The sequence below is a fragment of the Marmota flaviventris genome, chromosome 2 (genome assembly GCF_047511675.1).
Source record: "Marmota flaviventris isolate mMarFla1 chromosome 2, mMarFla1.hap1, whole genome shotgun sequence".
In the NCBI taxonomy this organism is placed as follows: domain Eukaryota; kingdom Metazoa; phylum Chordata; class Mammalia; order Rodentia; family Sciuridae; genus Marmota; species Marmota flaviventris.
In genome coordinates, this window is record NC_092499.1 from 14,919,400 (window position 1) to 14,941,580 (window position 22,181).

Below are 22,181 nucleotides of genomic sequence, written 5' to 3' on the forward strand. Positions count from 1 at the left end.
TAGAGGACAGGAAGCCCTGGAGCTGGGGATACAAAGAAGAAAGAGAGAAGACAGATAATAATACCCTGTGAACTGGTCATTGCTGGCCCCAACCTCGTCTGGGACATGAGACTTACTTTTCTCCAGCCGTTCAGCATATCTCTTTATGTAGCTTTCACTAAGGGGTGACGGATATTTTAGAAAGACACTGAATCTTCTCATGATGTGGTGGGTTGGGAAGCAACGTAGTCGGCCTGTTTCTTGCCGAAACAGAATATCTGGAGAAGAAGTTGTCAAAAGCTAGGTCACAGGCCTCACTCGGGGAAATGCCAAGTGGAGCCCCAAACCAGGGTCTCAGATTCTGTTGGAAGTGGGGGTGGCTTCCAACCAAAACAGGGAAATAGGCCCAGAAGTTGAAAGATAGAATAAAGGAAATCTACTCTAAGGAAAAAAAGAGAGATCAGAACCATCAAGAACTGTTGCAACCATGGCCACATAAATGTTTATAGTAGCTCAATTCATAATAGCTAAGCTGTGAAACCAACCAGGTCCCCTTCAACAGATGAATAGATAAAGAAAATGTGGTATATATACACAATGGAATATTACCCAGCCATAAAAAAGAATGAAATTATGGCTTTTGCTGGTAAATGGATGGAATTGGAGACTATCATGCTAAGTGAAATAAACCCATCCCAACCAATCAAAGGCCGAATGTTCTGTCTGATATGTGGATGCTACACAAAATAGGGAGAGGGGAAGAATAGAAGTTGACTGAACTGGACAAAGGGGAATGAAGGGAAGGGAGGAGGACGGGAATAGGAAGGACAGTAGAATGAATCAGACATATCTTTACTATATTCATACATGAATACATGATCAGTGTAACTCGGCATCAAGTTCAACCACAAGATGGGAAGTCATACTCCATGTACATATGATATGTCAAAATATACTCTAACGCTGGGTATGGTGGCACACGCCTGTAATCCTAGATGCTCAGGAGGCTGAGGCAGGAGGATTGTGAGTTCAAAGCCAGACTCGGCAAAAGCGAGGTCTCAGTGAGACCCTGCCTCTAAATAAAATACAAAACAGGGCTGGGAATGTGGTCCAGTGGTTGAGTGTCCCTGAGTTCAATCCCTGGTACCTGGCCCCCCCCCCCAAAAAAAAAAAACCCAAAACACTCCATGGCCATGTACAACTATAAAGAACAAATAAAATAGTTTAAAAAAGAAAGAACTGTTGCGCCATAGTAAATAGCAGCAGGAGAGGAGCAAAGAGGAACTCGTCCCTGACACGGAGCAGGCTCTTAATAAATACCTGCTGAAACCCATGGAGTCAACAGGCAGTGATCAGACGGGAGAGAAATGGAGGATCAAACCCCAAAGGGAGAATTAAGCCAATCAGTGAAGAAAAAGGATCCAGTAGACTTTAAAAAATAGGAATAACCAATTATTGAGACTAATTTGGGGACACAGTTAACAAAAATGCAGGGATCGTCTAAACTATCATTAAGAAAGTATTAGAAGAGAGAGGTTGGGTTGCAGCTAGTGTGTGTGAGGCTCTGGGTCCCATCCCTAGTATCACAAGAAAAAGGAAGAAAATGCCTGAAAACCCTGCAGGGACTGCAGAAGGAAGTGAGCGCATCAGCTGCTTTTTTTCCCAGTATAAATTTTATTTATTTGTTTATTTATTAATATTTAATTGATTTTACTGTTTGAATACATGACAATGGGGCTGGGGTTGTGGCTCAGAGGAAGAGTGCTCACCTACCATGCCTGAGGTACTAGGTTCGATCCTCAGCACCACATAAAAATAAAGATATTGCATCCACCTATAACTAAAAGTAAATATTTAAAAAAACAAAAAAAAATACATGAGAGTAGACTGCATTATAATTCTTTTTACACATATAGAGCACAATTTTTCATATCTCTGTTTGTATATAAAGTATATTCACACCAATTCGTGTGTTCATACATGTACTTTGGATAATGATGTCCATCACATTCCATCATCATTGCTAACCCCCTGCCCATGCCCTTCCCCTCCCACCCCTCTGCTCTATCTAGAGTTCGTCTATTCCTCCCAAGCTCCCCTTCGCCTTAGATCAGAGAAAACATTTGGCATTTGTTTTTTTTGGGAATGGCTAACTTCACTTAGCATTATCTTCTCCAGCTCTATCCATTTACCTGCAAATGCCATGATTTTATTCTCTTTTATTGCTGAGTAATATTCCATTGTGTATATATGTCACATTTTTTAAATCCATTCATCTACTGAGTGGCTCCATAGTCTAGCTATTGTGAATTGTGCTGCTATAAACATTGATGTGGCTGTGCCCCTGTAGTATTCTGTTTTTAAGTCTTTATAGAACACCTTCCCCCAAAATCCCAGCAGGAAGGCTCCCACAGCCCCCACCACAGATGCAGTCAGTCACCTAGACCATTTAGTTGCAGTAGCACCCTTCCCTTCTGCCTCCATAAATGACCCTAACCGTGTTCACAATGGCAACAGCTCTCCTGCACATGGAGGACAGGAGGGACAAGGTGACACAGTTCAGCCCAATGAGATCCAAGTGGGAGTTGAGACTTCCAGGAAAGCTGTCTTCAAGGGTCCAGCTGGTGACACATGCCCTTTGCCTCTTCCTTCCTGTCTTGATGGTGGCCCCGATTCCTGGATCTACCTTGTGAACACAGGGGAGAGACCTACCTTCCGAGCCTGCCACTGCAGAAAGACAGAAGGGCTGGGATGCTGGTGGCCTTGAGGGACTGTTGTGTGGCCCCGGACTGTGGGCCTCTGCCCATGTCTATCCTCTAAGCTGTTGCTATTGTTTTTTGTTTTGTTTTGTTTTGGGGATTGTCTTGCTACAATCAGCCCAATGCAACCTGCCACTGATAAGTCTGTCACTCTCTTTTACTCGTTATTATTGAGACAAAGAAACTGTACTTAGGTGACAAAAATGAGCAACACTCTGAAGGCTTCAGTGCCCTCCAGGTGGCTGCGGGCTGAGGCCTGGCACAGAGCCCGGGGAAGCAGGGAGCCTCATGGCTCTTGCCTCTCCTTTTCTCCCCTTCCACTTGGTAAATGGGGCACCACTTTCAGACCACATAGGAAAAGTCAGTTTCCTGAGGGTTGACTTTCTCTACTTTCTGATTGAAAGCAAAGCTTGAGAAAAATCTGTGTTAAGTAAAAGATCAACCAAAGCCTAAAGGTCCAAAAGTGTGAGAAATAAAGGTGGAAAAATTGGAAAAGTCTTCCAGAACCCCGAAGAAAAAGGGCAGCTCTTCCTTATCACCTACGATGATACCCGGAGGTAAGACCATCATTTCCAGAGAAGATGTAACAAGGGTCTGGAAGGCAGGAGGTGGGAGGGAGGAATGGCATGACCTCAAAGACAAAATGTTCACTCTCATCCAGGAAGGGCAGCTCGGTTTCATTTAGGAACATGAAAAATAGTGGTAGCAATGATTTTTTTATCCTCAGGTAGTTTAGATAAGATTTCATTCTAATCACACTTAGAATGTCAAAAAGAATACCTAAAGCTCACGATTGAAATAGAACAGTGCAAAGAAAAACAGATGAGGCAAAGAAGAAGGAGATATAAATGGCACCAAATAATAAATGCACCAATCTCTGCTACAAAGAGAACTGTCCAAAGGCGTTAACAAATAAAAATATAAAAATGAGGCAAGTGGTGGCTTCAAAATCACTAAAGATGATAACTAAAGAGAGGGTCAAGAAGGAAAGAGTATCTGTTAACACAATGCACAAAGTTTAATAATATCTATGCTTAAACACAGAAAGTATGAAGAGTGATACTAATTGGCAAGGTGACACTAATAAGATAATAAAAATTTATTAACAATCAAAGTTTTGCCAGTGCTAAAAGCAATGATCCTGAATTCATACGCCATGAAACCCGGGGGCATGTTATTTTGCATTTGTTTACTAGGTCTGCAGTGCGGCTGGGAATGATGTTCCCTCCAGCCCCCCAATTCTGTAACACAAGAGGAAACTCAGCTGAAATAGATACAGGCACAGGATACAAAGAAAACACTCGAGAAATGAACAAGGGAACCAGGAAACCGGCACACTGGCAAATCATTATGGGATAATTTTAGCAATAAATCCAAGCATAATTATATAGCCAACCTCACAGAACCTTTTGAAATGCAGCCTCTTGGAATAACATTTGAGAAGAGTCAGAGCTAAACAGAGAATGGGTGAGAATATTTGTCTTAGCCATGCAGGGGACCGGGATTATGAAAAATTAGTCAGATGAGGGTATTTACATTCCCAAAAGAGTTCAAGTCAATAAAGATCCGTTGTTTGAGTCAGCTTTTTCACTGCTGTGACCAAAAGACCTGACAAGAACAATTACAAGAGGAAGAGTTTATTTGGGGCTCATAGTTTCAGGGATCTCAGTCCATGGGTGGCTGACTCCATTCTCTGGGTCCAAGATGAGGCAGAACATCATGGCGGAAGAGTGTGGTGAAAGAAAGCAGGTCAGGACACAGCACCAGGAAGCAGAGAGACAGAGAGCTCTCCTCACCACAGAGATAAAATGCAAACCCCAAAGGCACAGCCCAGTGACCCACCTCCTCCAGCCATATCCCAGCAGCCTACGGTTACCCCCCAGTTAATCCCTATCAGGGGATCAATGCACTGATTACACTAAAACTCTTTCAACCCAATCATTTTACCTCGAAACATTCTTGCATTGTCTCACACATGAGCTTTTGGGGATAAATGAGGATAAATGAGGGCAGGGTAGAGAATGCCCTTAAAGTACCTCAGAGAACCTCCATGGGTTCCTGGGGACAGAGTTTGAAAACCACTGCCCTGGTTGATCAGTAGGATTGATGTCTCTGTGCTGTTCATCAGCTACTTAATACACAAGAAGACCCAAGACAGAGAACCTTGGTGCCAATTGCCGAGAGCTAACAGGCCAAGCCGGAAGTGACTCTGGGGTCCTACATGTCTGAACATGGAGGTGAGGGTCTGGGGGCAGGTATCTCGAGTCGTCATGGAGATGGGAGGGAGGCTGCAACTTTGAGAGGACCAGGAAACCTGACAAGGGGAAGGGGCCCGTCTCTGTCCACTTGGTCTCCTGGGAGGGAGGTGGGCCTTCCTCCAACCTGGCCCCTGGAAACGCAGACCTTATGAGATCTCGAATGTCCCCAGGAGGCTGCTAGCCACAGTGTCTCTGCTTACCCCAGCAGGGCACCTAAGGACCACGACTGAGGAGAGAGGTTGTGGCGTGTGTAACTGGTGATTCTTCCACATCGAGGACATCAAAGGAAGAGGAGGAGGGCATGAAGGTTCCGTGTCAGCTCAGAGGGGAGCCCACACTCCTTCCGGCTGGGCAGCTGCAGACGATGCCCAGCAGCTCTCTGAGCCCCAGAACCCCTGCTGAGCAGGAGGCTGTTCCTGGTCCCTACCCTCTGGGCTTCGTGTAGGATGTATCCTGGATTTCGCCCTCAGCAAGCATTTGAGAAGTTTCATAAAATTAACTATACACAGTAAAAAAAAAAATCACACATATTGTCCATGTCTGACTTCTTGAGGACAGTTCAGCTCTTCTACATTAATATAAACTTAAGAGTCTTGGGAGAATATACAGGAAATAAAGAAAAAGGAAAGAAGAATGAAATAGTATGAACTTAAGGATGACTACACATGTGTATTCTTTGGAGGAGTTAAGAGAAAACAACTGTCCCTGTTCCTTTAGGAGGTAAGTGGGTGCACGAGGAAATGGGTACATACGTGAACTCTGAAATCAAGATGCAATGACAGAGCAAGCGGACTTGGGGTGCCCTCTGCTTCTCACCCCACAGGCAAGAAGGCTCAGAGCTCACAGGTGACCTAAGCTTCAACCAGGGGCCCCAGGCTCCCTGGATTTGTCTGGACAGCCCAGTGTTGCTCTGAAGTTAGAATACGACGCCTCCAGGGCTCAGGCCCCACTACTCCCTAATGCCCTACACCTGGAATCGCACTCATTTCCATTCATGGTCGGACCCTGGGGTTCGCTGACCATCCAGTTTCCTTCCAGGGAGATGTGCTCAGTGAGAGATGCAGGCGGTTGATCAAACGTTGGGAACCATAACCCTGGGCAGTTGATGAGGCTTCTCCAGAGGCTCCCTGGCCAGAGGAAGGCATGGTGGGCGTGCGAAGGTGCAGCATTTCGGAACAGTGGTGAAATGCCGGGGCGTGTCAGATGAATGCAGCCACAGGAGGCAGAGGCTGGCCAGGGGTGGGGGTGGGGAGAGCAGCAGCAGGATGGGCCTTTCCCGGCCTCCGCAGGACCATGCCCTGGGTAGTGTCCTCTAAAGGCTGAGAAGATCCCCACGTCAAAAGTCATTCTAATCCTGGGGATCATGATGATGCCTTACTCTTCTCTCCTTCCTCCTGAGGGGAAAGAATTGCTGCTGGTCAGCTCCTAAGACTACACTGTGCTTTTGGGAACCCAGGTACTAGACAAAATGAGAGAATCATAAAACTGTGGAGGCTGTTTCAATATTGATACCAGCTGGAGAGACATCAGGGAGAGGGCACCAGCAAGGACAGAAAACAAACAGAAACCAGAGAGCTGATGGCTAGGAAGAAACTGGCAAGGGGTTTAGGGACAGGAGGCCCCAGAATTGAGATATGAGAGGCTGCGAGAGGAGGAAAGAGGGATGGTTCCTTTGTGTTATCATTTGGAGACTCCATAAGGGTTTTTTTGTTGTTTGTTTGTTTCGGTGTTACAGATGAAAACCGGAAGCAGTTAACCACTGAGACACATCCCCAGCCCATTTTAGGGATTTATTTTGAGATAGAGTCTAATTGCTTAGGTCCTTGCTAAGTTGCTGAGGCTGGCTTTGAACTTGCAATCCTCCTGCCTCAGCCTCCTGCGTATCTGGGATTATAGGTGTGCACCACCATGCCTGTCTCTATAAGGTTCTTTAAAGGTGCAAGCAAAAAAAAAAAAAGTATCTTTCATTCCTTTTAGCTATTAACCACACTCCTCTGAATAGAAAGCTACTCTTAGGACCCCAAAGAAACCCAAGAATTGTTTGGGTTACATTCATACCAGATCCATGTCTCCTTCGTAGAGAAAGCCATAAAAGAAAACAGAAACAGGATGGAATCTAGGGGTTAAAAAGAGAAAATCATTCTGTTTTATGACAGACACATGATTGATTCCTAATGCAGTAGGCTGGGTTGAGCCACACACAGGACAAGGATGGGGACAGCAGAGTGAGAGGCTGTGACTTCCAGCAGACTCAGAAATGTTCTAAGTAGAAAAGGAATCATGGAACAAATCCAGGATTCTCGGAATGATCTTGAACTTCCCCAGGAAATTTTAGAAGGCGGATCTCAAGAGAGAAGGCCCTGGCGCCCTGCCTCAAGCGAATGCACTCCCCCCAGGGCCTCGCTGTTCCCTCGTTCTCCAGACCCTGCATCGATCCCCAGCTAAAGTGCACCTTCTATTGCTCACTTGAAACAGTACATTAAAGTGCTTTCAAGCTACCACTGTGGCTGGAAGTGCAGACCAGCCAGGAAAGGACCCAACAAAAGTTGCGATCTTACAGCCTCTGGGTTTTCTAAGCACAGACAATTGCAGGGAAAGACTGAGACATGAAATTGCAGAGGAATGAAAAATATGTCTCCTCTAAATGATCAATAGTACACGGAACAGAAAACGAAGACGGGAAGCATGGCACAAACATTTAGCCTTGGGATGAAAGGCGCAAATCCTTAAAATACGAAGCCCACCTGTTGCATCGATTAACCCACATCCCTCTGCTCAATTGAAAAACGGGGAAAGAATCAGCTAGTTGGTTAAGAGGAGATGATTTTAATAAATATTTAAAGTACTGTGAATAAATATTTAAAATTAATCAACTCTGGTACAAATTAAAGACATTTAAATTATGAGATTCATTTTTATCAAACTATGTCCATGGGTTAATGGTTCCATGGAAAACAACGAGACACACAATGTGACATATCTCAGCATCTTTAAGATACACCTTTCCTCAATGGTTTAATATGCTGCTAGCATGTCAGAATTTAATTGGCAGCTTTTCTTTCTGAATGGCACATAAAATGACATGTCTTAGAGTCAATAAAATAGCATTTATGTGCAATATAAAACGGTGGTTCTTGTTGGGAGACAGGATAGGGGTGATTTCCTACTTTTCTTACATTTTTTCATACGGTATGGTTTTATGGTTTGTTTCCTGGAACTCATGATGGAGCTTAATCCCTGCTGTGAGGCTCCAGAGTGTGGGAATGATCTCACTGCGTGTTGACAGGGGCCTTTGGGCTGATTAGGGATCCATAAAGTCAGCAGGTTGGGACCTTCATGACTGAATCCTGGTGGCTTTATTAGAGAGACATACACACATGCACTCAGGGTCCCTCACCACATCTTACTTTGCACCGCCTAGGGACTAGCAAGAAGGCTATTGTCACCAGATTCAAACCTTGACCTTGACCCAGAAATGTGAGCCAGAAGAAATCTTTTTTCTCCAAAACTTACTCAGTCTGTGATATTGTGTTATTAGCCGTAGAAAACAGACTGAAACACCCACTGGTCTTCTAAAATGAATATGTATTTTTTTTTCCACCAGACACTGAACGAAACAAAACTTGATTTTAATTCTGACTCTGTCAATTTAAGTAAGGTATTGGTGTTTTCTGCACCTCTGTTTCCCTTTGCAAGATGGAATTAATGGCAACTTGCCTACCTACCTCGTAAGGTTTGTGTACGAATATTTCACAAAATGTAAAGTTCAATGTGTGATTTCAATCTTGACACATGTATGACATTTATTGGTGTTTATATTCTTTCTGAATGGCCGTTCATCTTTGATGTCAGTTGACATCATTTTGATACTATAAAATAGTAATTCCTAATATTTTATTGGTTAGACTTCATATCATTTGATTTGAAAAAGCTCTTTTCTCAGCCTTGTTCCCTTGTGGGGAAAAAAATGATTCCCCAAGCAATATTCAGTTTTGTACTCCATCGATCCACACACAAACCAGGCCAAGCCACACACCTGCCGGCTTAGCTCCGGGACCCCACGAGAGACTCGGGAATCTGCTTCCATGAGCTCTGCCTGGGCCCAAATGGGCACCAGTGGAATTGTTTCTGTTCAACTAAAATGAATAAAAACTCTTGTTGAAAATTAGATCACACATCTTGAGTGGTCTCCACTAGAAGGGCCAAGCCTCTCTGTGTCTCAGACCTCACAAGCTGTGTGGCCCGAGCCCAAGCCCAGCACATCCCCACATCTAGATGACGCTTGACTGATTGCCCCTGGGCGTGCTTGGCTTCCAGCTGGTGAGGAACTCCAGCAAGGCAACAGATGAGCAATCTCTCCTGCTGACCAGCCTGGCCCCTGCTTTGTCTGTGTTTGAAGTCCCAGGGGTGCCTACCCTCATCAGCAGCACCACAGGTAAGAGCCCTCCAGACTCCAGGCTTCCCAGCCTTGAACGTGCCCAGGACCTGCCGGCTGTTTCATTAAAGAGCAGACTCTGATCCCAATGGTCTGGGGTCCAACTGAGACTCCCTGTCTAATAAGCTTCTTGGTGATGCTGAGGCATCTGGTTAATAGGCCATTCTAAGTAGCAAGGATCCTTGAGGAAGGTCTCAGTTTTCAAGTCGATGCCCACTCCTATCATATATGTCTTAAGATGTGGGGTCCCTCCAGGTGTCCTTACTCAATCTACTGCCCAACAGAATCACCTTCAAAGAAGTTTCTGAAAGTGCACATCTACCACACCAGCATCTCTGAAAAAGGAGGCCTCATGCACCTGTGTCTTAACCTGATCTCCCAGGTGGGTTCTTCCAGACTCAAAGCTTGGGGACCACCAGAGAGGACTCAAATGGCCTTGAATGGGATCATCCAGAGCTGCCTACTTGCTCTGTGCAGCTTTGGGCTTTGGCAGAGGGGCTCTTGTTTAATCGCACTTGTACTGAGGGATGCCACACCACGTACAGCACACAGTTCTCTTTCATACTTCTGGCTAAGCTGTGGAGGAACTCTCTCACCACATTATCTTGCCCCTTTACGACAAGATGCAGGAGGAATTTTTATTCCAGACTGAAGAAGCCAGCTTGGATAAGGGACTCATTTAATGGTCATTGTTGCCTCTCTGACAATGGAAAAACTCAGAGCCAAATTTGGGGTTCAGTTTGGCAATGATACAGGTCCTTTTGCCATATGTCCCTGTGTATCAGCAAATGGGGCTAATTTTCCCATCCCGCTCATCTTTTCTCACCTCCTTGGAGTTTTACGCCTATTGGCATCCTTTCTAGAACAGTGTGTAGGGATGCATGGGAGGCATCATCCATTCTGTCCACCGATATCAGATCTCTCCCACTGCTTGACTCTTTAAGTTTGGTGTGGCCATGTGACTTGCTCTGACCAAGGAGACAAGAGGAGAGATGACTTGTGGTGGCCACGTCATTGGTGGTGCTCAATTCTTGAGCCTTCCTTTCCCTTCCCAGTCAGTCCTGGGACCAGGTGGCGATGAAGAGAAGCCACAAAAGAAAAGCAGCTGGAGCACTATGACCACGCAGGAGACAACAGCCCTAGAGAGCCACCTGAGTCCAAAGGGGACTGTGTGCCTGTCAAAAGTAAACTTCGCTATCTGTCAAGATTTGGGGGGGTGGCTGGCTACTGCACCATAATTTGTGCCTGCTGACTATCTCATATGCAAAGTACCTCAAATCCTTTATGTCCAGATGCTCAGTTATAAACAAGTAAGTAAACACAGAAACACAAGCCCAGGTAAAGCCTCTTTCAGGAAAAAGCTATTTGCAGAAGACCATTTACAGGTTATACTGCTAAGCTATGTCTTTGAGAACTTGAAATTGATTCTTGTTTCAAGGCCAGTCACCGACCCTTTACCATCAACACTCCTACATCATGTTTTAATATCCTGCTCTGGCTTCCTTTTTTATTGTGAAAAATGATACAGATTTATCATTTTATGCATACGCAAGTGCACAATTTGAAAGCATTAAACACGTTCACAATGTTGCATGAGCATCATCACCATCTATACCTAAAACTGTTTCATCTACCTATTAAATAACAATGCTCCCTCTCGCCTTCTCTCTGCCTCTGGCAACCTCTATTTTACTGTCTCTTATGAATTTTCCTATTCCAGGCATCTCACGTAAGTGGAATCAGACAATGTGTGTCCTTCTATGTCTGGCTTATTTCATCAAGTAGAATTGTTTTCAGGGTCCATCTATACTGTACAGAAATTTAACTTTTTATGGCTGAATACATTCCACTGTAATGTTTACACCACATTTCATTTATCCTACACCTATGGATGAACATTTGGGTTGTTTCTACCTTTTGGCTATTGTGAATAATGCCATTGTGAACATGGGTATACAAGTATCTTCTCACTGGATTAATAAAGAACAGCTGTTATTCTAATAGCAATAAATAAAATAATTTAAAAAGAAATATTATAAAAATAAGAAAGTAAAATAAATCCACCCATGTAACACTTTGAACTTTTTTTTTTTTTTTTTTTTTTTTGCAATCGTAGGCATTGAACCCTTAGGCGTGCCAGGCAAGCACTCTACTGCTGAGCTACAACCTCAGCTCTTTTTAATTTTGAAACAGGGTCTTGCTAAATTGCTGAGGCTGACCTCAAACTCATGATCCTCCTGCCTCAGCCTCCTGAGTAGCTGTGATTATAGGAGTGCACCCCTGTACTCAGCATGCTTTGTATTTTTTTAAGTTTCCTTACAGGAGTTCATTGTTCTCATCCGAGACTCATTGCAGACTTACAAGGAGAGAAGGAGGCAGGACTGATTCACCCAACAGTTACATAGTTCGAGATTCTAAGGTGGGCACTTCCTAGACACCTTTGATGAGAGGCACATGACTCAGAAGGGTTAAGGAACTTTCCCAATTACAGAGGGTCCGATGCAGGTTCGGTGTGCAGGTCTCATCCTGCTTCACCAGCTACTTTATCATATTTTCAGCTCAAAGCCTACGTTCCTACATGTCCACCTGCCCATGGCCTTCCCTGTGCCTATGGTATCCAGGTTCACTAGCCCACGCACAGGCACGCTCCTCCTACCTCCATGTCCATGGGAAGCACCAACATACGGTTTATGATGGTGGGGAGGATTCAGCCCCCTAATCTCACACCAAAGCCACCCCAAATATCATTCAATCTAACTGAAATCCTGAACTTGCTATGCAAACACCACAGATTCAAGGTAAGTTTCAAAGTGACACCTCCAAATCAGTCTGTTCATTGCCAAGTGTCCCATATGTAGAAATTCTGAAACTGGTTTTCAGAGACATGGGAAGTGATGTCATGAGGGACTCATAGAACACTGCTAAGAAAGTCCAGCAGAGAATACAGGCTGGGGAAGGACATACTCCCCGGGGCCACCCCCTGCAGGGCCCTAGGCTTCTAGTCACATGGACAATGCCCTGAGAGTTTTCCTGCCAGACACCCAGTTACCATGGTGCTGTCAGGGCTGCTAATAGGCAGGGCCACCAGGATGGGAAGGGGGTCATGATCTGGTTTCTTTAGCACAAAGCTCTTTAGATATGGCCTGTGTGTTCCCAGTCATGCTGATCCCCTCTGCCTTGCTTCCCACTCAGTCGCTGAAACTCGGGGTACCAGGACTGACCTTGGGAAGTCTTTCTTGACTAATCAGGACCAAGGCTGATCTGTTCTGTACTCTGTGCAGAATGTACCCCTGGCAGAATGTCTACTGCCATGAGGCTGTGTGGGAGGCTCAAGGAGGTTCACCTTGTCACCTGCTTCGCCGACAGGCCCTTTAGAGAGCAAGGGACCCTAGCTGCAGATCACAAAGTGTGCACACCCTGTGCTGCTGCCAGCATGAGCCCTTTTGCTGTCCTGGTGTTCTGGCAGCTGCAAGCCACTTCCTTTCTCTCTATCTAGTCTTTCAAAACTCTTTCCCTGCTCCAACCCTCTTCTCAGAATTTCCACAGCACCTCCCTCAACCTGCTGGATTATGCATTTTTAGGAGGGTGGTACAAAGACCTCCCCCTCATTGCTTCCTGAGGGAGGGGTGTAACTGCACAGCTGAAAGTAGCCATGTCACACCCTTGCTCAAGATTCTCCATGGCTCCCAACTGCCTCCAGAAAAGTTCTAGTGCCCAGGGTGGCAGAAAAGACCTCTTTCTCCACCCATTAGCCAGCAGACCTTCCCACCTTCCTTCCACTACCCCAGAGCCACCAGCTCATGGAACCCCTGAATACAATTCCCGTCTGCTCCACAATGCAAACCCAAATCATGCCAAACACCTACTGGTTCAGCCCAAGGGTCACTTATTTCCGTCCCTCCCTGAACACCCTCTATCCTTTGAACATTTATCAAACCTCTGTCCCTTACATCCAATCTGGAATTCTATCTGGGTTTCTCTTTGTAAATTTGAAGTCATGGCCAGAGTCTTCTTAAATTCGGGCATCTCCTCTGACCAGTGGCTTGTGAAGTCCTTACTCAGTACATGTTCATAGGTTCCTGTCTCTATTTGAAAGCTTTCTCCTCAAAGTTCCAGGAACTCAAGTCCTGCCTCCTTAACTAGATCAGAAAATCTCCTGCAGCAGAGCTTCTCCAATTTAAGGATCATTCAAATCCCCAGGGGCAGATTAACATGCGGTTTTGACTCAGGAGGTCTGGGGAGGGGACAAACTGAATTTCTAATAAGAGTCGAGGCGGCTCCGCACCATCACTTGTGGATCAGGCAACAGCTCACCTGGTGGAGCGGGCGGGGCGCCCCGAGATGAATGGAAGGCTGAAAGGCTCAGTCCTGCTCAGCGGGGGTAGGAGGGAGTGGGGACCCGTGGGGACCCCTAGAGGCCCCCGGCTCACTTACCTATGGTGGACACAACGGTGCCCACGAAGTAGAAGGCGCCGGTGAAGTCCCAGCGCGGACGGACGTTGTCCATGCGGATGCCGGCCCTGGTGGCTTCCTCGTAGTGGCGGAGGAAGCCGCGCAGCTCTTCGCGGCTGAGGTTGTGGCCGCGGCTGAAGTTGGCCAGGCGCTCTTCCCAGCGCTGCTTGGCTTGACGCTCGTGCGCCAGCTCCAGCGCGGAGAAGACGGCGGCGCCCCCCAAGAGGTAGAGCAGGATGAGCGCGGCGAGCAGCAGGAAGCGCGCGTTGTCCTCATTCAAGTGGCCGGGACCACAGCTGCAACCCCGGCCGGCCATGGCCGGGCCCCCGGGACAGCCCCGTGCCAGACCGCCCTGGGCGCAGGCGGGCTCTGGTCCGCACCCCGGGGAGGTCGCGGCTCGGCGGGCACTCAGCCCGCTCCCGGACGCCCCGCGGTTGGCTCACCCATGACCGCCGGGCGCTCCCACAGCGCCTCCGCCGCTTCTGCGGCACCAGCTCCCACGTCCTGGTTTCGAATCCGCTTTGTCGCCGCCGTTTCCTGCCGGCCTTGGAGTTCTCCTTAACACTGACGACTCGAGAGTCCGAGCGCAGAGTCCTTTGAGGCTTGGCACGATGACGCGGGCAAGGGGTTTCACCTCGGGGTCCCCGCTGGGCCCAGACTGGGGAGGGGGCGTGGCGCGTCTTCACGGCAAACTGGAGAGGACTTGAACTCCCCCGGAATCGGAGGTCGGAGTCCAGAGAGGTAGGTAGGTCAGCGGAGCCCTCGGGTCTTTGTCCCTCCGACCTCACTTCTTAAGCCGCCGATGCCTACGAAGCGGGTGGTGGGGTGTCTACTGGCTTTGGAGTTGCCCACCCAGTCGGATCCGCAGTGGTGCGTCCTAGTCGCCCTGTCGCGCCAAGCCTCTTGCCCCTCGAGTCACCGACCCGACTGCCTGGGCTTAGAAGCTGGATACCCGTCCAGGGCAGGCGCACGAACTGAGGGACTGTGCAGAGTGGCATCTGCAGGCTTGAACCTCCCGCCCGACCCCCACGCAGCGTGGCATCCAGCAGGTGGATCGGCTGGAGAGAGACCAGAAAGGGAGGAATAAGGAAGTTAGGAGCATCTCCCCAGCCAGCGTGTCCTTGGCCTCTGGGTCCTGCGCGGGGGGTGTTCTCTGCACGCACCTGTTGGCTTGGCCAGGCCAGCTCTCCAGAGAGCTGGCGGCCCCTCAAGGACAGCGGCCAGGAGATCCCAAAGAGTTCCCTTTCTCCCACCCGGTCTTGGCTGTCTCAGCTCGTAGTTCTTGGGGGAGGGAGGCAGGGGCTTCGCGCAGGTGCTCGCGCTACTCCATGCAGATCCACAGCAAGGCTCGCCAGCAGACCGCGGGGCGCCCTCCCAGGCACCTCCCCTCGTAGCAGGTGTGGGCGCCGCGGCTGCGCTCAGTCTCACCTCCCTCTGTACCGCTCTGTCAGGATTGTCCCGGGGTTTCCTCCTCGGCCCTGCCCTGCCGAGTGCAGCTCGGCCTTTCCTAGCGGGCGTGCTCCGACACCGCAACAGGTGGAGCCGAGCGGCTGCCAGCCGAAGCGACTCCACCCTGTCGCCCGCCTGCTGGCCGCGAGGGCCGCCTCTTGGGCTGGTCTCCGCCAACCTCGGGGCTGCAGCGCTCCCACCCGGTGCGCAGATCCCGGGAGCCGGTGCTGGGGAGACGGGTCGGGTGCTTAGGCGGCCTGCGTGGGTCCCTCCGGGGCCAGGAGAGGGCGCTCGGTCCTCTTCCGACACATCTCGCCCCCACGCGTGAACCCAGCCACACACCGCCCCTCCAGAGTCACCCGCCCCGGGCGCGTGGGACTGAATATGGATCCAAGAAGGAGTGGATACGTGGGCACCTGCGAGCTGAGTCGAATTTTTCCGTATTCCCAGCGTGTGCTCCCAGGGGATCCACCTACCAGTATTCTCAACTAGGAACACAGAGAGAAGGGCTTCCAGGCCTGTTTAGTAAAACCAATCGAATAAATAGCTCCAGCGAGTTCATTAGAAGCCCCAATGCGTTCCTTGGCTCCGTTATTGACTCCCCAGTGCCTCTCTTTAGCCCATTGGGATAGGAGCTTAAGGGGGAAATAGAACAGGGACATGTGTATACTGCAGGATTAGACCACAACGATCCTTCCCCACCCCCATTTTATTATAAAAAACTCAAAACATTTCCAAAAGTTCAGCCAATTCTACAGCGATACCCACAACCTAGATTCTACAATTAACATTTATTATACTTTATTATGTATTTTTTCTGTCCCTCTCTCCATCATCAACGCAGTTGGGATGCATTTCAAAAAGTGGTGTACATGGATACATTTCTGCCTGCATTCCCAGTACTTCTGCCATTACCTAGAGTTTAACATTGACAGATTTTTTTTTTAATTTTGCAGTAAATTTTACATATAATGAAATGGACAAATCTTAAGGGTACCATCAGGTGAGTTCTCACAAATGTGTACACCTTTGGAAGCCAAACACTGATCTATCCAATCTATCAACCACCATCACCAACAGGCCCTAAGTCCCTTTCCAGTAAATCCCCACCCTCATTCCTTCAGAGGAAACCACTGCTCTCAATACTCCTACCATGGATTATTTCAGCTTTTATAGAACTTGGTTTTGCCTGCTTTGGAACTAGACAGAATCATATAGTCAAGTCTTTTATGTAAATCAAGGATATGGAAGCTTCTGGAACTGTTCTACATTGTCAGTTATGATAGTTACTTTGAGAAAATGTCAGGTAGTTTCTTACAAAACTAAATACATGATGATACCCTATGATCCAGCAATTTTACTCCTGAGAGATTTTTGAGACTTATTCATGTTATATATCTTAGTAATTTTTCTCTAGTTTTTTTTATTGTTTGGATGTAACAGAGTTTTATTCACTCTTCTATTGGTAGAAACCAGGATGTTGGAAAATTTTGGTCATCATAAATAATGATATGTGTTTTCATCTCTCTTGGGTAAAGTTCTAGGAGTAAAAAAAAATTGCATCTTTGGTTGGACATTTATATATCTTTGTCAATTTTCTGCCCACTGAACAATGTTTTCTCTATTATTGAGTTATAGAGTGTCTTTATATATCCAGGATATCAGTTCTTTCTTAGACATGCATTTTGCAACTATTTTCTACCTCTGGCTTGCCTATTTATGTTCTTAAATGTTTTCTGACAGATGTTTTAATTTTGGTACATTGTTTAGTCCAATGTATCAATCTTGAAGCTTCAATTTCTGTATATTAAGAAATCATTGAGCCAGGGTTGTGGCCCAGTGGTAGAGTGCTTACCTGGCATGTGAGAGGCATTGGGTTCCATTCTCAGCACTGCATAAAAATAAATAAATTTTTAAAAAGGACTATCAACAAAAACCAAATACAACACACACACACACACACACACACACACGCACACACACCCTCCCTCAAGAGTGCAGTGTTTTGTCTCCTTTCCCCCAGCTTTTATATTTGGGTCCCTGATCCATTTAAGTTTATTTCTGTATGGTGTGAGGTCAGAGTTATTCATTTTCTCCACATGGATATCCAATTATTCCAGGGTCATTTGTTGAAAAGACAATAGGAATGAATTTATTTCAGGAATCTGTATTTTGTTATCTTATTTCTCTACTCCCATGCTAATACCACAGTATGCAGATTACTGTTCTATTTTGTAGCTGTGTAGGAGATCTTGAATTGAAGAAGTGTGAGTCTTCCAACTTCATTCTTCATTTTCAAGATTTATTTTAATAATTTTTTCCATTAAAAAATGTTAGAATCAGCTTATTAAATTTCATCAGAAAAAGCCTTGTGTGATCTTCATTAGGATTATGTTGAACTATTTTTGGGAGAACTGATATCTTGAATGGTTCATGAGTAATGTATATCCCTCTATTTTGATTTTCTAGAAAATTTTTATAGAGATCTTGCATAACTTTTATAAAGTCATTTTGTAAAGCCATGTTCATATCATTTTGTAAAGTCATGTTCTTTTGATGCCATTGTAAATGGAATTTCAAAATGTTTTTTAATCATTTGCTTTTGACATGGTATATAAAAATAAAGATGACTTTTTGTGAATTACTTTTTTCCTCCAAACTTGTTAATTTGATTATTAATTATAATGATTGTTTTACTGATTCCTTTAGGAATTTTTATATAAATAATCATGACATCTGAGCTTTGGTTCTTCCTTCTCCATCTTTTTTTCTTGTCTTATTACAATGGCTAGTACCTTAGTTTATTACTGAGTAGAACAGGTGGAAGTAGGTACTTTACTGAAGATCTTAGGAGAAGGCTTTCAGTTTCTCATCATTATATATGGTGTTAGCTATAGGTTTTTCATGGATACCCTTTATCTGGTTGAAGAAGTTTTCTTTTATTTTCATTCTGGTTTTTAAATGAAACATGGATGAGTACTTAATTTTGTTTCATGCTGTCTCTCATGTATTGCAATACTTTTCTCTTTTATTCTATTAATAAATGTTGAATTTCATCAATTTATTTTCTACTGTTAAGCATGAACATTAGAAAGCATTAACTTTTAAGAAGAAAAGTATTACATTTCTGGGATAAATTCCACTTGGAGCTTCTACTCTATTATTTTTATTATTCTTATTGTTTTTTTCTTCTTTTTAAGCTTCTTGTAGTAGATGTTTATATCACTGATCTTAGATCCTTCTTCTTTGCTAATGTTGGCATTTTAAAGCTCTAAGTTGCTCTATTAGTGCAGTGCTATCTGCATCCTGAAATTATTGGAATGTTTTATTTTCATGTTGTGTTAAAAATATTTTGTTTTCTTCTTTGGCCCATAAAATATTTACATGTGTTGCTTAATTTCCAAATATTTGTATTTTTTTTAAAAGGCAAATTATTTCTAACTTATTTCCAATGTGGTCAGAGAATCATATTCAGCATGTGTCTAGTCTTTCTAAATTTATTGAGGCTTGTTTTGTGGTCCAGCTACATTAGTACCATATGTACTTGAAAAGAATGTATATTCTACAGTTATAGTATCATGGTAAGTCAGGATAATCGTGTTTTTCAGATCTTCTGCTTGTCTTTATAGTTCTAGTTATATCAATTGGTGAGAGTTTAAAATTATCAGGTATAATTGTGTGTCTACTCCTTCCTTAACTGTTGATGTTTCTTTCATGTACTTCAAAGCTGTAATTAGGTTATATGTCTTTATGATTATTTGGCCTTCCTGATGTAGTGATTTTTTTTTATCATTAGGAAGTGTCTCTTTTCATTACTGGTAATACCCCTTTGTCTCGAAGTCTACTTTATGTGACATTAATTCAGTCACCATGGCTTCCTCTTGCTTGACATTTGTATCTACCTTTTCCAAGTCACTTAATTTGTCCTTGTCTTTCTACATTTAAAGCAGATCTGTTATGAGCAGTACAGAGTTGGCCCTTTTTTGGGAGGGCACTGAGTTGGTTGTTTTAATTGGGTTGAACCAAGCCAATGCTGTCCATTGCAACTTAGTGCATAATGGAAATATCTTGTATCTGTTCTATTCAATATGCAGTGACTCCTGAGCACTTGAAATGTGGTCTGTGTAACTAAGAGACTGAATTTTTAGCTTTTAAAAATGTTGTTTTTAGCCCTCTGTACAGAGTTTGGTGGCCAGAGACTTGAGCAGGGTTTATATAGCAGAATTTGGGAATCCCTCTCTGGCTCTCTTCTGTTGTTCCCCCTTTGTTCCCAAGAGGCCATTCTTGCTCCAGACCCTCTGCTCTGGCTCTTCTAGCCAGCAGGACTAGAGACTTTCCACTGGAGGCTTACATGTTCTGCATTGTGTAGACTAAGACTCAAACTCTGGCTCGAAGTGGTGAAAAACAAAGTACAGGAAGTTTGTCCAGCACGGTGCCTTTCTTCCAGATGGGGACTCACCTCTAGTTCCTGCCTGCTTTTGGTCGCTTTCTGACCTTTATTTTCTTTTATTTGTGGCACTGGGATTTAACCCAGGGGAGCTCTGCCACTGAGCTATATCCTAGCCATTTTCATTTTTGAGAGAGGGTCTCACTCAATTTTCTGGGCTGGCATCAGACTTTTGGTCCTCCTGTCTGAGCTTCCTGAGTAACTGGGATTACAGGAGTGTACCATTGTGTTCAGCAGTGGTCATGATAATTTTTAAAGAACTATGAATAAATAATTATCCAGGGCCCACACAATGGCATCTGCATCTTTGGGCCCAGACAGGGACATGCACTGGCTTAGCCAGGACAGACCCAGCACCACAGAAGAGGCACAGATCTAGTTCATGATCTAGCTGCGTCACTCTGAACCTTATTCTCACCCCTTAAAACTGGAGATACTGTCACCTGCTTCCTGGCATGATGATGTGTACCAAGTTAGCTAAAATCATGCTGACCCAGAGTGAATGGGTGGAGGCAACTTCTCCTTTGTCTTTCCTCGCCCAGCTTCTCTTTTGTTTTGTGTCTTACCAACGGAGTTTGGTCTGGATGCCTTCCAGTTCAAACCTTGCCACCACGGGAACAGGTGACTGAACCAAGTGTCTGAGACACGTGAACAAAAGACTGTCTGACTGTGGTTTCAGTGGAGCTTCTTGAAGGTCAAAAGAGAATAAAGGAGAGCTTGCATGTGCCAGCCATTCTGCTTTGAGACAGACTCGCTTGGACCTCTGCACAGTGCAGATTTGGATGGTTCCAAGGCTTGTAACACAAGCGCCCTCATTTGCTCACCACCCATTATTGTGTGAGACATCTTTGTTTATGGCACCCCAGTACCTTATTTCCTGGGCTGCCTTTTGCCTCTTGCTAGTCTCTAGCATCTTCTATGCCACCTTCTTGTCTGACACCCACTGATCCCATTCTGTACTTTCTTTCTTTTTTTTTTGAGAGAGAGAATTTTTTAATATTTATTTTTTAGTTTTCGGTGGACACAACATCTTTATTTTATTTTTATGTGGTGCTGAGGAGCGAACCCAGCGCCCCGCGCATGCCAGGCCAGCGTGCTACCATTTGAGCCACATCCCCAGCCCCCATTCTGTACTTTTGATCTAGCAAGTCAATACAAATGATAGGCTTACGTCAACAAATTTAATAAAGCATACAAACGAGTGCCAAGTTTTCAGCCCGCTCTCCTCTACCTCAAAAGGTGCCTACTTTGCCAGCAAGATCTGGCATGAACAATTCAGCCACTTGGTCCTGTGTACTGATGGGACATTTTGACTGTATGTGCTGCTAGTTGATTCCGTCATGCTAACAGTGAATGGCTGTGACAGTGATGAAAGCTTACCCGGTCTTATATCTAGTCACATTTCATGTACATGAAGTCTGCTCCTGGGCTGCGGCTGGGAACATCGCCACATTTGCTGCCTGGACATCATAGCAGTAAAGCCCAGCTCTGGAGCTATGCCCTCTGTCCTTGTCAGCGGTACCACTGTGGACAAATAATCTCCTTAGTTTCCTATCTGTAAATGGGGTAACAGTGCCTCCTTGATAGGGTTATTATGAAGATTGGGTAAACATGTGGCACAGTTCCTGGCACAAACAGCTCAGTATTTGCTGCTGGTGAATGTTAATGCGCAGGGACCCGTGGGCATTGACTGGGCCCAAGAGTTATCAATCAGCTGCCTCCCTACTGGGTCCTGGTCACACCATGGCTGGCATTTCCCAGGAGCAAATGGCTGCACCTAGCCCCTGTTCTGGTCTGTTTCATCTTTTTTTGGTATGAGTCCTTTTATATGACAACAGCCATATAAGTTACTAGTGGAGAGAAATGTAATGGGAGATGGGGCAGCTTGTGGTACTCTTTAGTCCTGGTTATTTCTTGACAAAAATGGGCTATTAAATTTGGAAAATTTCCAAAGGTTTTATCATGATGGGATCTGACCTGTGCAGAACATGTGGTTAGCATATCATCAGTAGGATTTTAGATTTAACTCTACACTCTAGTTATTTTGTTCCTGTCACTGAGTTCCTGTGCAGATTTTTTGTCATACATTGTCATAATTAACATCACTAATCCATCAGTATAATTGCTAAGCTTTATAAATGTAAATAAAGAATGCCTAACCAAATCTTTATTTTGAGGCACTCATCAATCTGAAGCAAGCCTTCCCAAGGATTCTTCCTTAATTCTTCAGGAAGGGTTACAATTGTAATTCTAATGACAGAATGTCAAATGTCCCAAAACTTAAAAAAAAAAGGATCAAGTAATAGTAGTTTCCCTAGAAAATAAGCTTTTAATTTCACATGGAAAAAGACTAAAATTCAAGACTTTTATTTTAAGCATACTGAGTCTAATGTGTAAACTAT

General features: G+C 45.2%; 1 protein-coding gene across 1 annotated transcript in view; it reads right to left on the reverse strand.

Annotated features, from left to right (window-relative positions):
* The window catches only part of Kcnk13 (potassium two pore domain channel subfamily K member 13), a 91,870-nt gene extending 77,671 nt beyond the window's left edge, over positions 1–14,199 (reverse strand). Inside the window, exon 1 of the mRNA XM_027931674.2 lies at positions 13,866–14,199. Within this exon, the coding sequence (XP_027787475.2) occupies positions 13,866–14,199 (334 nt within the window). The remainder of the gene's footprint in view (positions 1–13,865) is intronic.
* Between the last annotated feature and the right edge of the window lie 7,982 nt (positions 14,200–22,181).